At 40.5% G+C, this 12,715-nt stretch overlaps 1 protein-coding gene across 5 annotated transcripts in view; it reads right to left on the reverse strand.

Annotated features, from left to right (window-relative positions):
• Positions 1-12,715, reverse strand: part of Nnt (nicotinamide nucleotide transhydrogenase) — a 105,857-nt gene that overhangs the window by 42,709 nt on the left and 50,433 nt on the right. For all 5 annotated transcript variants that reach the window (XM_031360716.1, XM_031360715.1, XM_031360714.1 and 2 more), the window contains 7 exons: positions 9,332-9,465; positions 8,561-8,752; positions 7,918-8,071; positions 5,026-5,187; positions 3,872-3,982; positions 2,766-2,911; positions 681-876 (listed from right to left, as the gene is read on the reverse strand). In XM_031360716.1, coding sequence (XP_031216576.1) covers positions 681-876; positions 2,766-2,911; positions 3,872-3,982; positions 5,026-5,187; positions 7,918-8,071; positions 8,561-8,752; positions 9,332-9,465 — 1,095 coding nt within the window. The remainder of the gene's footprint in view (positions 1-680; positions 877-2,765; positions 2,912-3,871; positions 3,983-5,025; positions 5,188-7,917; positions 8,072-8,560; positions 8,753-9,331; positions 9,466-12,715) is intronic.

Raw genomic sequence — 12,715 nt, forward strand, 5'->3', positions numbered from 1 at the left:
TCTCTGCCTCTCTGCCTCTCTCTCTGCCTCTCTGCCTCTCTGCCTCTCTGCCTCTCTGCCTCTGCCTCCTGAGTACTGGGACACAAAGCACCCACCACTACCACCTGGCTTGTTTAAGTTTTAGTAATGGTTCTATTTTAAAACCAGCTCACAAAACTACTGAAAATTTGACAAGAGCTCCAAAACAGAGTAGAGAAAACATTCTATTTGACATAACAGTAGAGAAGATTAAAAGTCTTTGGTTTTTTTTTTTTTCTGTTTTTGTTTTTACTCAGTCACATGTTGTTTGAAAGTTTAACATTTAAGAACAGAGTCTACTACTGAAGTTTATAATCAGCAGGAAAAAAAAATGAGCCTACATATAAGTATCCCAGTCCCCCATCCTATAATCAGTAGTACTGGACACCATCAGTAAAAGAAAATAAAGTTCACACCACTTGGGTTTTTTTTTTTCACTTGGGGTTTTTTAAATCCCACTCTCTGACTCAGTTGACATACTTTCCCATGTTTTATCTGAATATCTGTTGTATCTGAGTAAGAATAAGCTGGGTACAATACATTCTGAACAATGTATTCCTCAAATTAAGCCCTCAATATTAAAGAACTCTTCAGACCTAAGTCTCTTCAGAAACATGCAGGACATTGAGTGCATAAGAAGACAGAAGCCCACAAGTGCTCACCGATGGTGCCACCCATTGCCATTGCTCCAGACATCTGAGCTAACAGCTGTGGGTCCGGCTTCAGGCCTCCAAGGGTGGCTGCCAGGCCTCCTGCAACCCCAATCATGCCCAAAGCATTGCCGAGCCGAGCTGTTCCCTGAGTGGAAAGGCCGCCCAGGGCCCCAACACAGCACAAGCCTGAGCCCAGGTACATGATCTTTGCAAGGAAAGAAGAAGAAGAGATTGTTAAAAAAAAAACTTTGGTCTGTTGGCTCAGGGAAGGCCTCCCATTTGGAACATGACTCTCTAAGGACAATTTAAATGCAGACAATTGACAAACGTGAGTTCTTCTGCTAATACTTCAAAAGATTTTCCTATCTATTAGGAAAATAAAAAAACATTACATACTTTGTATTGTACTTAAAATTATGCCATTTATACAGACTGGTTGCCTTCTGGATTTGAGAGCATACACAAATACAAATATATATATACACATATATGTGTATATATATATATTTTAAAAAACTAAATTTAACTGGGTTTATAGTTGGATTTGAAAACAGTAAATGTGTCTAAATGCTATAAAATAGCCAATCTGTGTCACTGGTGCTGTGAATTGTGTGCCTTACTTATACTGTAAGAGTCTCATAAAAGCCTCGTGGGGAAAGACTCACTATCCTCACTTTATAAAAGGGAAAAGTGAAGCATAGGAGGTTATATAATTGCCCCAAGATAAGATCAGGAAGTAGAAAATCTGAAGTTCAGTCTTAGACTTCCAGCTTCTCAAAAAACAGCTTGTTGACAGGCAGTGGTGGTATGTGCCTTTAATCCCAGCACTTGGGAGGCAAAGGCAGGCAGATTTCTGAGTTCAAGGTCAGCCTGGTCTACAGAGTGACTTCTAGGACAGCCAGGGCTACACAGAGAAACCCTGTCTGGGGGGGGGGGGGACAACAACAACAAAAAAAATCTTGTCACTCTAGTAATACTGCACATTGGGAGCACAGAAGAAACTAAAAAACACATGATTTTTTTTTTCTGCTATCAGACAAGTTGAGTACGAGTGACATTCACTGGAAAGCAATGTAAAATATATCTAACTCACAGGAAAGCCTCAGCTCATTTTATATTTCACCTAGGAACTTTCTAAGTTCAAAGCTGATTATTCTTTTCTTAATATACAGCATAAAACTGTGTGCATGCATGTCCATTTATGCGTGCAGGTCAGAACACAACCTTTGTGTCCTTTCTCAGGTGCCATTCCACTTTGTTCTCTGAAACTGTTTTTCACTTTCCTGGAGACACCAGGTAAGCCATCCCTCTTGGCCATCAAACCCCAGGGATCTGCTTTTCTCCGCCTCCCCAGTGCTAGGATTACAGGACCACGCCCAGTGCTTTTACACAGGTTTTGTGGATCAAATGTATGACCTCAGGCTTGTACAGCAAGTGTTTTTACCAACTGGCCCTGTCTCCCTAACCCCTACAACAGTGGTTCTCAACCTATGGGTCACTCAAACGATCCACTAGGGTCACCTAAGGCTATCAGAAAACAGAGATATTTACATTATTATTCATAATAATAGCAAAATTACAGTTATGAAGTAGCAATGAAAATAATTTTATGGTGTGGGGGGGGGTCACCGCAACATGAGGAACAGTATTAGAGGGTCACAGCATTAGGAAGGTGGAGAACCACTGCCCTACAACATAAAAATGTTAAATTCTATATTGTCATAAGTATATTGCATAATGTTTTTTGTTAATAAGCAGTGATTGTGATATATTTGTAGAGAAGGGAAATATAAACATTTTCAAGTCAGTAACTGGTTACTTAATCCTGTGTCCTTACAACAATCCAGCCAGGCACACAAGGAAAAGTACCAACACTCTTTCTGCATGTGAAAACCTTAAAAACTAACAAATCAGTCCACATCAGCTCCTAATCCCTAGGAGATTGCAATGTTCTGTTTTGAACAGGGTGTTTCCAGGTCACCACTGTATTTGCTGACAGAGTCACATATTCTTGATACTTTGAATTCTGCTATTGACATTAATTCTAAAAGGAAGACACACTAGTAGAAGTGAAAACTTTGAAAAGTCTCTTACTTCTTCGATGTTATAACCACCATAGAGAGCAGCTAAATAGCCACCCACGAAGGTGCCACCAGGGAGCAGATATAGGTAATTGTATTCTGGAGGGTCCGTGGGTCGCTTGAACATGTCCAACATTCTCTGAGTCACCAGAAAACCACCTTACCGAAGCAAGAGAAACACAAACAGGCAAAAGGTGTCACATCAGACAGCATGACCTTTTTTTTATACGCTACAATATCTTTCTTTATTTTAAGTATACCTTTATCACCAAGTATCACAAAGTGATACTATTATTTCAAGTAACAGTTTGAACCTCAAAAGCAAAAGCCACTCTACTATTAAAGCCAGTTCCCTTAGGATGGGTGAAGTATGGGGAAACCCTAAATACAGTTAGGAAGAAAACTTGCTATCAGAATGTAGGGCCAACTGTTTCTGCATGACTAAAAGTAAATAGCCATTTAAAACTTGAAAATACAAAGGGTCAAAAGTCAGTATTTTTCTCTGATAGGTTACTCTGTTTATCAAACTCTGTAACAAACGATAAAGAACACATACTGTATCAACAGTTACCCAGTCCCTTGGACCCACTAAGGAATTTTTAGCTATAAAATAGCATCAGATGAATGTCATACATGAGTGATGTGCTAGCTTTTCAGTTTTCAGGAACACACAACAGTTGTGATAAGGCAATACACTAAAATCTTATCTGCAGTTGTACTCATTTCCAGATGTCACGGTGACAGCAGAAGTCAATGTCATCCAAAACTATGCATTCTACAACTTCCCAGTTAGCCTCTAGCAGGATATCACTGTGTAGCTAGGAGTATGGAGGAATTGGTTCTTTATCAATACAGTTTCTGACCATTACAGATAGGCAAGATATTTGACTTTCCTTCAAAAGGAATATTTGTGGTCTGAGAGAAGTCATTTTTAAAGGGACAGTTAAATGCTTAAACTCAGAAAGTCTACTTTGTACAACTTGGTATTTGCTTCCTATGTCCTTGTCAAAAATAGCAGTCTGGGCTCTTTCCTCCTCCTCCTCCTCCTCCTCCTCCTCCTCCTCCTCCTGTTCTTCTTCCTCCTCCTCCTGCTCTTCCTCTTCCTGCCCCTCCTCCTACCTGCAATGTTGACTGATGATATAAATGTAGCAAGAGCAGCAAGACCCTGGGACGTTGTGGAGGGATAAAAATGCCCTCCCATCAACGCCAGCCCACCAACTGCAGTCAAACCTAGGAAGAAAACATCACCATGGTGAAAAAATACAGTAACTTTTCCAAATCCAACATGAAAACCCAAAATATTTGTCATATCACGATCCAATAGCCAAAGTCAAGGCAGCCTTCTCATGACTTCAATCTTCCTGATCAAAGACGTGGACAATGTGCCTGCACATCCTTCTTACTTGAAGTACTATCATGGGAAAAGGTTAACACACCTTGCTTCCTTTGGCCTAAGGATCTGACCTTCAGCTTTCTACCTGTCTTCTCAGAGTGACAAGTCAGCAAAGTCACTAGGAAATGTGACTGTGAAAGATACTTTGTAACCAAACTAGAAGGGACTATCATGGTCCATAGATATTACTGGTCAGGTTGCCATAAATCTGAGATTTCCTGTATACAGCACGTTTTGAAACTGGATGTGCTCCCTGCAGAAATCCTAGGAGCTGTGCCTAGGGCATTCCGAGAGATAATCATGCCCTTGATCATGTTGGCTGCTTAGATGGGGCTCATTCATTCCCTCACATCTAAGCCACTGCTAGAAGTCAAAGAGAACAGCTCCTTGCAGTCACATGTACTGCTATGGAAACTCTCACCAAAGATAGATGCCTGATCCAATTCCTTGACAAGCTGGTTCCTTACCCCTAACCATCATAGTCAATCAAAGCCATATGCAGCCGACTCTAGCCTTGCTAGATTCAATGTTTAGTTGATTCTAAGAAGAGATCCTAAAGGTTGTTGTAATTGATTCTGTGAAACACTCTCTGGTTTTAAATTTCATCAGGGGAATCCTTTCCTTAAAGTACATGATAATTGAAAGCAATATTAATGGACCCACACTGTTGGAAACGGGAATGCAGGAAGGGCCGAAGCATTCTATGACACCCTCCTTGACAAGCCCGCTCACCCTTGGGAGTCCCCAAGTCACGACAGTGACTGCTGTAGACATCAGGAGTCCATGCTTTGAAACTGAGCCTTATAAAGTTCACGGAAACTCCTCCTAGAGCTGAAAAGGCCATGATGGCCTATGAGGTGGAGAAAAGCAAAGGACGAACCTGAGATGGCATTGGTCACAGACATCAGCGGTGAGTGGAGAGCAGGGGTCACTCCCCAGACAGTGTGGTAACCAATAATGCCAGCCAGGCCAAAAGTGGTCACCATCTGAGAGAAGGCTAGATTGGGGGCCACGATGCCCAAGCCTAGCATCCCAGTGAGACCTAGAGGGAGAGAGAGACAGAGAAAATAAGATGGCCTGTGATGGCCTCAGGAAGATACGTGCTCATACACAGACATACACTAAAGAATAGTGTTTTAAATTCTCTCCCCTGCCAATAATGAGTAGACCTTTAAAACCCATTAAGGGTTGACCATTAAGATGCAAGGGAAGCGATGGACAAAAACCTTCCTTTCTGACCACTCCTCCAAAGCAAAATGCAAAGATGTAGTAATATTTATGAGTCGCCTTCTTAACAACAGGCGCGTTTCCCCGGGCCTAACTTCATCCTCGTTTCTGGCTTTACCATTCACTGACAGGATCACATGTGTTTATACGAGCATTTTTATCCCAGAGTGACAGGCCTACAGAAGAGCTACAGAGTCATTTCTACTCAGGCGGGATTTAACCTTTACAAGACGGGACTTTTATGAGGCCAATTTCATGTCACTCTCAGTTGTGGCTGAGAAAGAGACATTTTCAAAGACCAGGAAGGATTTCATTCACTCCAGTGCCTCCCCAAAACATATGGCTTCCACCCACGCAGCCCAGGACAGAAATGTTGCAATGGCTCCTGAATCTGGACTGGACCGCTGGCCAGGGCAGTCAGTTCCAGCCCCAACACCAAGTCAGCAAACAGAGTTTTACAAAGGAAAGGGGGGAAAAAACTACAAATTAAATTAAGAATGTGCAGAATACAAACAGTCCACTCCGAACATACATCTTTAATTATCGCCTTCCTTAATAACAAACATGTGGATGGCCGTTCTGCAACAGGAAGAAAGCATTACCTAGTGGTCAGTCAAAACCAAAAACACTGGGCTGCGGGGAACTGGAGGTGTTCTTCTCCGAGTAAGAGGCCGTGGCTTCCTGGCAGTACCTAATGTCTTATCAGTGGCAGAACTGAATGAACAACTACAAAATGACATTAGTTTTACTTTAAGGTGACGGTTTGTTGGTTTGTTTGTTTTTTGAGACATCCCTGGCTGTCCTGGAACTCACTCTTTAGACCAGGCTGGGCTTGAACTTAGATACCTACCTGCCTCTGCCTCCCCAGTGCTGGGATTAAAGGTGTAATCCATTGTCGCCCAGTAAGTTGACGCCTCTTCATGTAGAGGTTCTTACTCATAGTATTTCAAAAGTTCTAACACATGGCTTGCTGACTCTCTGGAGAAGAGCCAGATAATTAAATGTTCTGGCTTTCCAGTTAATGAGAAGACACTCTATTATATAGGGTTATGGTTAGTCAGACTTGGTTAAGTCAGATTGAGCAATTTTAAGGCCTCATCCCGCTGCTTGCCTGTTTGTAGACAAGCTGTGTACCTCTCTGTGCTTCGGTGTCTTCATTCATAATATTATTAACCCTCTGTGTCTTGACCTTTTAAAAACAAAGAATATCATAGTGTTCCCCCATTACTGAGTTCTTCTAAGGCATAAATGAGCTAAGGTATATGAAGCACAGAGCGGAATGCCTGGGGCTCATTAAATGCTAGCCTCTATTCTGATCTTATGATCAGAAAGTACTAACCCAGAAAGTTACACAGTGCCCCATGTTGGGTCAAGACCCAGAGCACATAACATGTAGGAAGGTTTTCTTTCCAACTCTTTAATTACCTAGCAGAAACCCCCGCCTCCATAAGTCTGACAGAAACCTAGAAAAATAAATTGTCACATACACCCTGCCCCCTTTTCTTCTGCATCTCAAAGAGAAATGGAAATCCACAGTCCTGCCTAGGAAACACCCATGAACAAGGCAAGCATTCTATTTCCCTAATTTTTTTTTTTTTTTTTACAAGCGAGTGCAAGTAGGGACACCATCCCGTCTACTCACAAGCACACCAGCAGAAGCTCTTCAGACATCTTGCTGAGCCTTGCTCTTTAGTCAAGGAGAGTTACACATTTGGCTTTAAAACATCTGGGCTCACATGGGAATTCAGGGAATGCTGAGCCTACAAGAATCCTGTGTGCCTGCTGCTGCTCCCTTAATTCGTTATAGTTTGCTTTTGGTTTGGTTTTTGCTTTGACGCTAAGCAGATCTAAGCACGTTTAATTCCTTCTATGAGGAAGAAAGCAATTTCCAACCAAATACCCACATTTCGGCAATACATAGCCAGAACGAATATGTCTCACTCTTTTACGGCAATTCTTCAGTGATTTCACAAAGACGAATCTAAACCAACTTGTGGGCAGTTACAGCGAAAGAAATCAAAGTTGAAATATTAAACTTTTTTAGTGGGTAACTTAGATTATTAGTCTAAAATGCAAGGCTATCCTTTACCTCATACTACTTATAGTTCAAATGAGCGTTCGGTTCCTCAGTTTTATCCAATTATATAATAGCCACAGCTAATGGTTTACAAAGCACAAAAAGACCTTAAACAGGTTTACCTACGTTTAACACCAGCACACCCTAACACTGTTACTCACTAGCTTTGATACGGGTAACATTGCTGACTATACCGAGGATGTTTCCTGTAAAATGTATCAGTACTCCCTGTGTTATTCCATGCCTTCACTCCAGTACTTAACCGAGTGCCTGAGTTATTTTGGATAATCATTGTGGTCTCCAAGTCCACAGAGGAGGGACAGGTAACATGTGGTAAAGTCAGACCTATCAGGTCCCATGCACTAGAATCCAAAGAACAACAACAATATTCCAATTACATAACGTGACAATTAACATACTACAGACAAGACTCAGCTAGTGCCAAGTCTTAAGAAATGTGATCCTCACCTGCCGAGTACACAGATGCTGTCGTCAGTGTCTTCGTGTACATGGAGATAGTGCCTGCTTTCTCTGCTTCCAGCTCAGCCACGCTCTTCTGTTTGGCTGGGGCTTCTTCGGGAATGTTTTTTGGTGTGGGAGCTGGGAAAATCACGTTGCCATCCTAACCAATATTAGGAAACAATATTTTTTTAAAGTCAAATTGGCATTTCAAAATGATGTACAGAAGACAGCACATGCTGAAAAAAAAAAACATTAACTATCACTTTAATGTATATAAATTCATATAATTTACAAAATGGGTATATAAGTGAATAATGTTTGTGTTGCACACATGTAATTTTTATATGTCTGGGACACATATAGAAGAATACTGCTCAGACCCTGAAAAGTAACTATATGGGGAGAACAATTCATTTTTATTTTATTAAATTTCTACTCCTGATTTTCAAAAGTGATGCATGTTTTCAATGACTCATACATACTTGAGTCTTTGAAATGCTTCCCTTAAATCATCCTCTGTTTTTACACAATTTCCATTGACATGCCAATGCTTTGTTCAAACACATCTCTATCCTATAATGGAATTCTTCAAGGACAGAAGTCCTAAGTTCAGGTTACAGTAAGAACACAGGAAGAAGGGGACCTTTACCTTCATCACCACTGTCCCTCGAATGACGTGACTCATTGTACCAAAGTCAAAGTCATCCTTCACTTCAAAGTGAAAATTGTCCTTGTCGGGGCTGATGGCCTTCAGGAGTTTGGTGATGTTGTTGGAATAAAGAGTGCTCGCCTGAGTGGCCATACGGCTGGGAAGGTCTGTGTAGCCAATATGAGTAATTCCCTAAGTGAAAAAGCATATTGTCACAAAGGTTAATTCCCTACACTTCCATTCTCTCTAGAACAATCCTCATGCACAGTTGAGGCTCCATTTAGAAAGTACCTATCTTCGTAGATAGATAGATAGATAGATAGATAGATAGATAGATAGATGTATATATATACATATATACTTACAACATAAACACACATTTTTAAATGAGCTTTAATTATTCCCATTTTTTAAATCTTTTTCCAAGACAACATGGTTTTGTTTTGTTTTGTTAACTTTCAGACTCTAATTTTTCCAAATACTTAAAGGAATATACAGCCCTTATGGGGATTTGGGGTACAGCTCTGTGGAAGAATACTTGCCTAGCATGCATGAGACCCTGGGTGTGATTCCCACACTAAAAAAGACATTTTAAAGGAGGAGGGAGACCTTCAACTGGGGGATAAGACAAGAAGCACTGGGGGGCAGACTGTAGATCCAATACATTGTATATGTGCACTGAATTCTCAAAGGACTAGTAAAAATATTCTTTAAACCTCACCAATCACTAAATATCAGAATATAGAGGCAGAAGAAGCTTTCTTGCTATACCTTATGAATGTAAAGTTCTCCTGGCTTGGTTGTTTCAAAGTTTCCACCGGCCTCAGCGGCTAGATCCACAACAACTGAACCTTCCTTCATGGACTCGATCATTTCTTTACTAAATAAAACAGGAGCTTTCTTACCTGATCAAATCAAAGAAAACAGTACAAATTAGTATATTTTTCTAATGGCAAGAGTAGTCTCTAAGGATGCCTACTGTGGTGTCTGGGCATTCAAGGTTTGATTGTGTGAAAATTCAATTCTTTATGAGATACTCCGAAGACTAGGGCACGAGTGAGCCGGCCCTTCTCTTTGGGGAAAGATATATGTGTGGGCTGCAGAGAGGACACCATTCAGCTGGCGAGCAATCCTCACCACATGCTTGGCCTGAGTGATCTCGGCCACACTCTTCCCAGCTGGATTACATCTTGGACCATTTACAGAGAGATTTTCCTTGTTCAAAAAGAATACGTAAAATAAGCCATTTTGGAAACTATGTTCATCCAAGCTGAACAATTCACAAAGGTCACACATGTCAAGAGTACATTCAGGACTAATTTATGAATTATGAAATAAAATATTTCCACTCCTCTTAGCAAATGTCACCAGTTTTTCCAACTCATTACTCACCTTAATGTAACACAGGATAGCGACTAGAAGAGAGCAGAAAGCGCCATGATATAAACTCTATGGCACTGTATAGCTCCAAAGGGTTGAGAAGCACACCTGTACTTTTATTCCCAACTATTGATCCTCTGCCTATGAAGACAACCCTATCTATGCCTGGTGCTGGGAGTGCAGAAGTAGGTAAACAGCAATGTTCCCTGTTCTCCTAGGACACGCTCTACTCACGCGATATTTCACAGTTTAATTTCACAACGTGTTTTAGGAGGCTCTCTGTAGTCCTATATAGCAGCAGTTTTACCCTTTGGGTCATGACCCCTCTGGAGGTTAGACAAACCCTGTCACAGAGGTCGCATATCAGATAACCTGCATATTAGTTATGTATATTGTGATTCATAACAGTAGTCAAATTTCAGTTATGAGGCAGCAACAAAAATAATTGTATGGTTGGGGGTCACCACAACATAAGGAACTGTATTAAATGGTTAATGAAATTAGGAAGGTTGAGAATCTCAGAATAGATATGGATGGATGGATGGATGGATGGATGGATGGATAGATAGATAGATAGATAGATAGACAGATAGACAGATAGATAGATATCCCAACAAATACCAGAAGAGAAATAGGCTTGCAAGATTGGTAGAACAGAAACATGGCACCAACATTTCTGCTCCTCTTTTTTAAATTTTCAACTTTTTTTTGATTTCTCTGATTATCTTTTTTTTATATTAGCTATTTTCTTTATTTACATTTCAAATGATATCCCCTTTCCCGGTTTCCTCTCTGAAAAAAACCCCTGTTCCCTCCCTCCTCCCACTGCTCACCAAACCACCCTCTTCCACTTTCTTCAATTTTATGTTTACATGTTTTTAGTAATAAAATATACAGTTTTATATGCTGATATCAATGAAATACTACATTTATATTAAGATCATCTCATTATGAAAACACTTAGCTGAGATACATTCCAAAAGGAAAAATAATATTTACTTGTAAAATATAGGAAAACAATTATGAAGATATATGTGGGTATTTTGAGGTTACCACAATCTTTTTGGTATAAACTTCAAACAAGAAGTCCAAAATAAGTCCAAATCCTTATTCCTAAAGGCTTTCTTCTCTGGGGGAATGGTCCTTTCTAACACTGCCACTCACTGCTTCCCCTTCTGGGCCATCCATTTCAGCAACAGTGGACTAGCTACCAGAGGACTCCTTAAAAGACATGTCCCCATAAACTAACAAGAGTCAAGATGCATTTTCCCACAAGGCTTGAAGTTCTGGTTAGCTACGGTGATTTTTCCAAACTCCTTGGCAGTATTCCTTTCCCCAAGTAGTAAACAAAGGTACCTTGACTATTTCCCTGAACCTTGAGAACCTGAGAAGCCAAACTATATGACTATCCAGGACCTTTCCCATAAGAAAGTGCATACTTCCCAGTTCCCCCGAGGCTGGTAATTGTGAATCACAGTGGTTGCGTCCACAGGAAAGCAGATCTTAAGCACTTGCCTGCACTTTCCAGATGTGCACTTTCCAGATGTGTACTGTTATCAGCACCCCACCCTTCTGTCCAGAGTCGCAGCTTAAATCGGCCACCTTCTATACAGCTTTTACTCCTGTCTTATTTAGACTCTGGACTTAGGCCTATAGGCCTAAAAACAATCATTTCAGATGCAGGATGACCCTCTCTGGCTTCTGACTAAACAGAAACTGTGGCTGTTGATGCCAAATTTTTATTCGGCAACTAACTCATTTGTTCTGCCATAGTAATACTAGATTCTTTTTTATCTTCAAAGAACTTGAAAGCTACCACTGTACAAAACATTAAGGAGCCTAAGATTTCAGGCTCCTTACAAAACATGAAGGGTACAATCCATCCTCTCTAATTTTATTTATTCAACTTTTACATATTAAATTTGGCAGCAGCTGACATACCCTTTAAAAGCACCTCTGCACACTGGTGTCTTGATATAATTTAGGTGGTTTGGTTTTTATTATTGTTCTAAAATTCAATAATTTTTAAGACAACAGCATATTATTTCAGACCCCTAACTTAGGGTAAGGACCAGAGGGTGTCATCAGAACCATTTGAAAACCTTGCCAGGTGCACAGACACATGTCTGGAATATAATACCCATACAAGGGTAGCACAATCAGAAGTTCAAGGCTAGCACTAGCTACATAATGAATTCAAGACCAGCCTATGCTACATGAGACCCCCTCTCAAACTGCATTGCCCTCCCCTTACAACTACAACAAGTTATAGATAAACCACAGAGTAATATTTACAAACATGAAATGTGGGCTAGAAATATAAAGAGGTCAGCCAACTGTTCAGTGTGCCTGGGGCCATGGTTTCAACCTCTAGCACCAAAGAAGTAAACAAACAAAAAGACAAGAAATAATTGCAAGCCAAAAGCACAAAGCAGAGCTGGTGAGGTTGCTCAGTGGGTAAGAGCATTTGCCACCAAATCTGATGAGCCAACCTTGATCCCTGGGACTCAGTGTAGGAGACAACCAACTCCCACAAGTTGCCCCAGCCTTGACTCCACTGGTACTCAAACACTCCCTACCCCCAAATGCACATACACTTAAAAGAATTAAAATGCAATTTTAAAGCATATAACAGGATATGTGTGTTTAAAATACACATACCTACTTTCTATATGTATACATAAGATATCCCATATACTATATAATGTGTAATAAATGTATGCCATCATATAGCAGTTGCTAATATCAGAGTATATTTAAGTGATAAGGGTGATT

The sequence above is a fragment of the Mastomys coucha genome, unplaced genomic scaffold (genome assembly GCF_008632895.1).
Source record: "Mastomys coucha isolate ucsf_1 unplaced genomic scaffold, UCSF_Mcou_1 pScaffold8, whole genome shotgun sequence".
NCBI classification, from domain to species: Eukaryota; Metazoa; Chordata; class Mammalia; order Rodentia; family Muridae; genus Mastomys; species Mastomys coucha.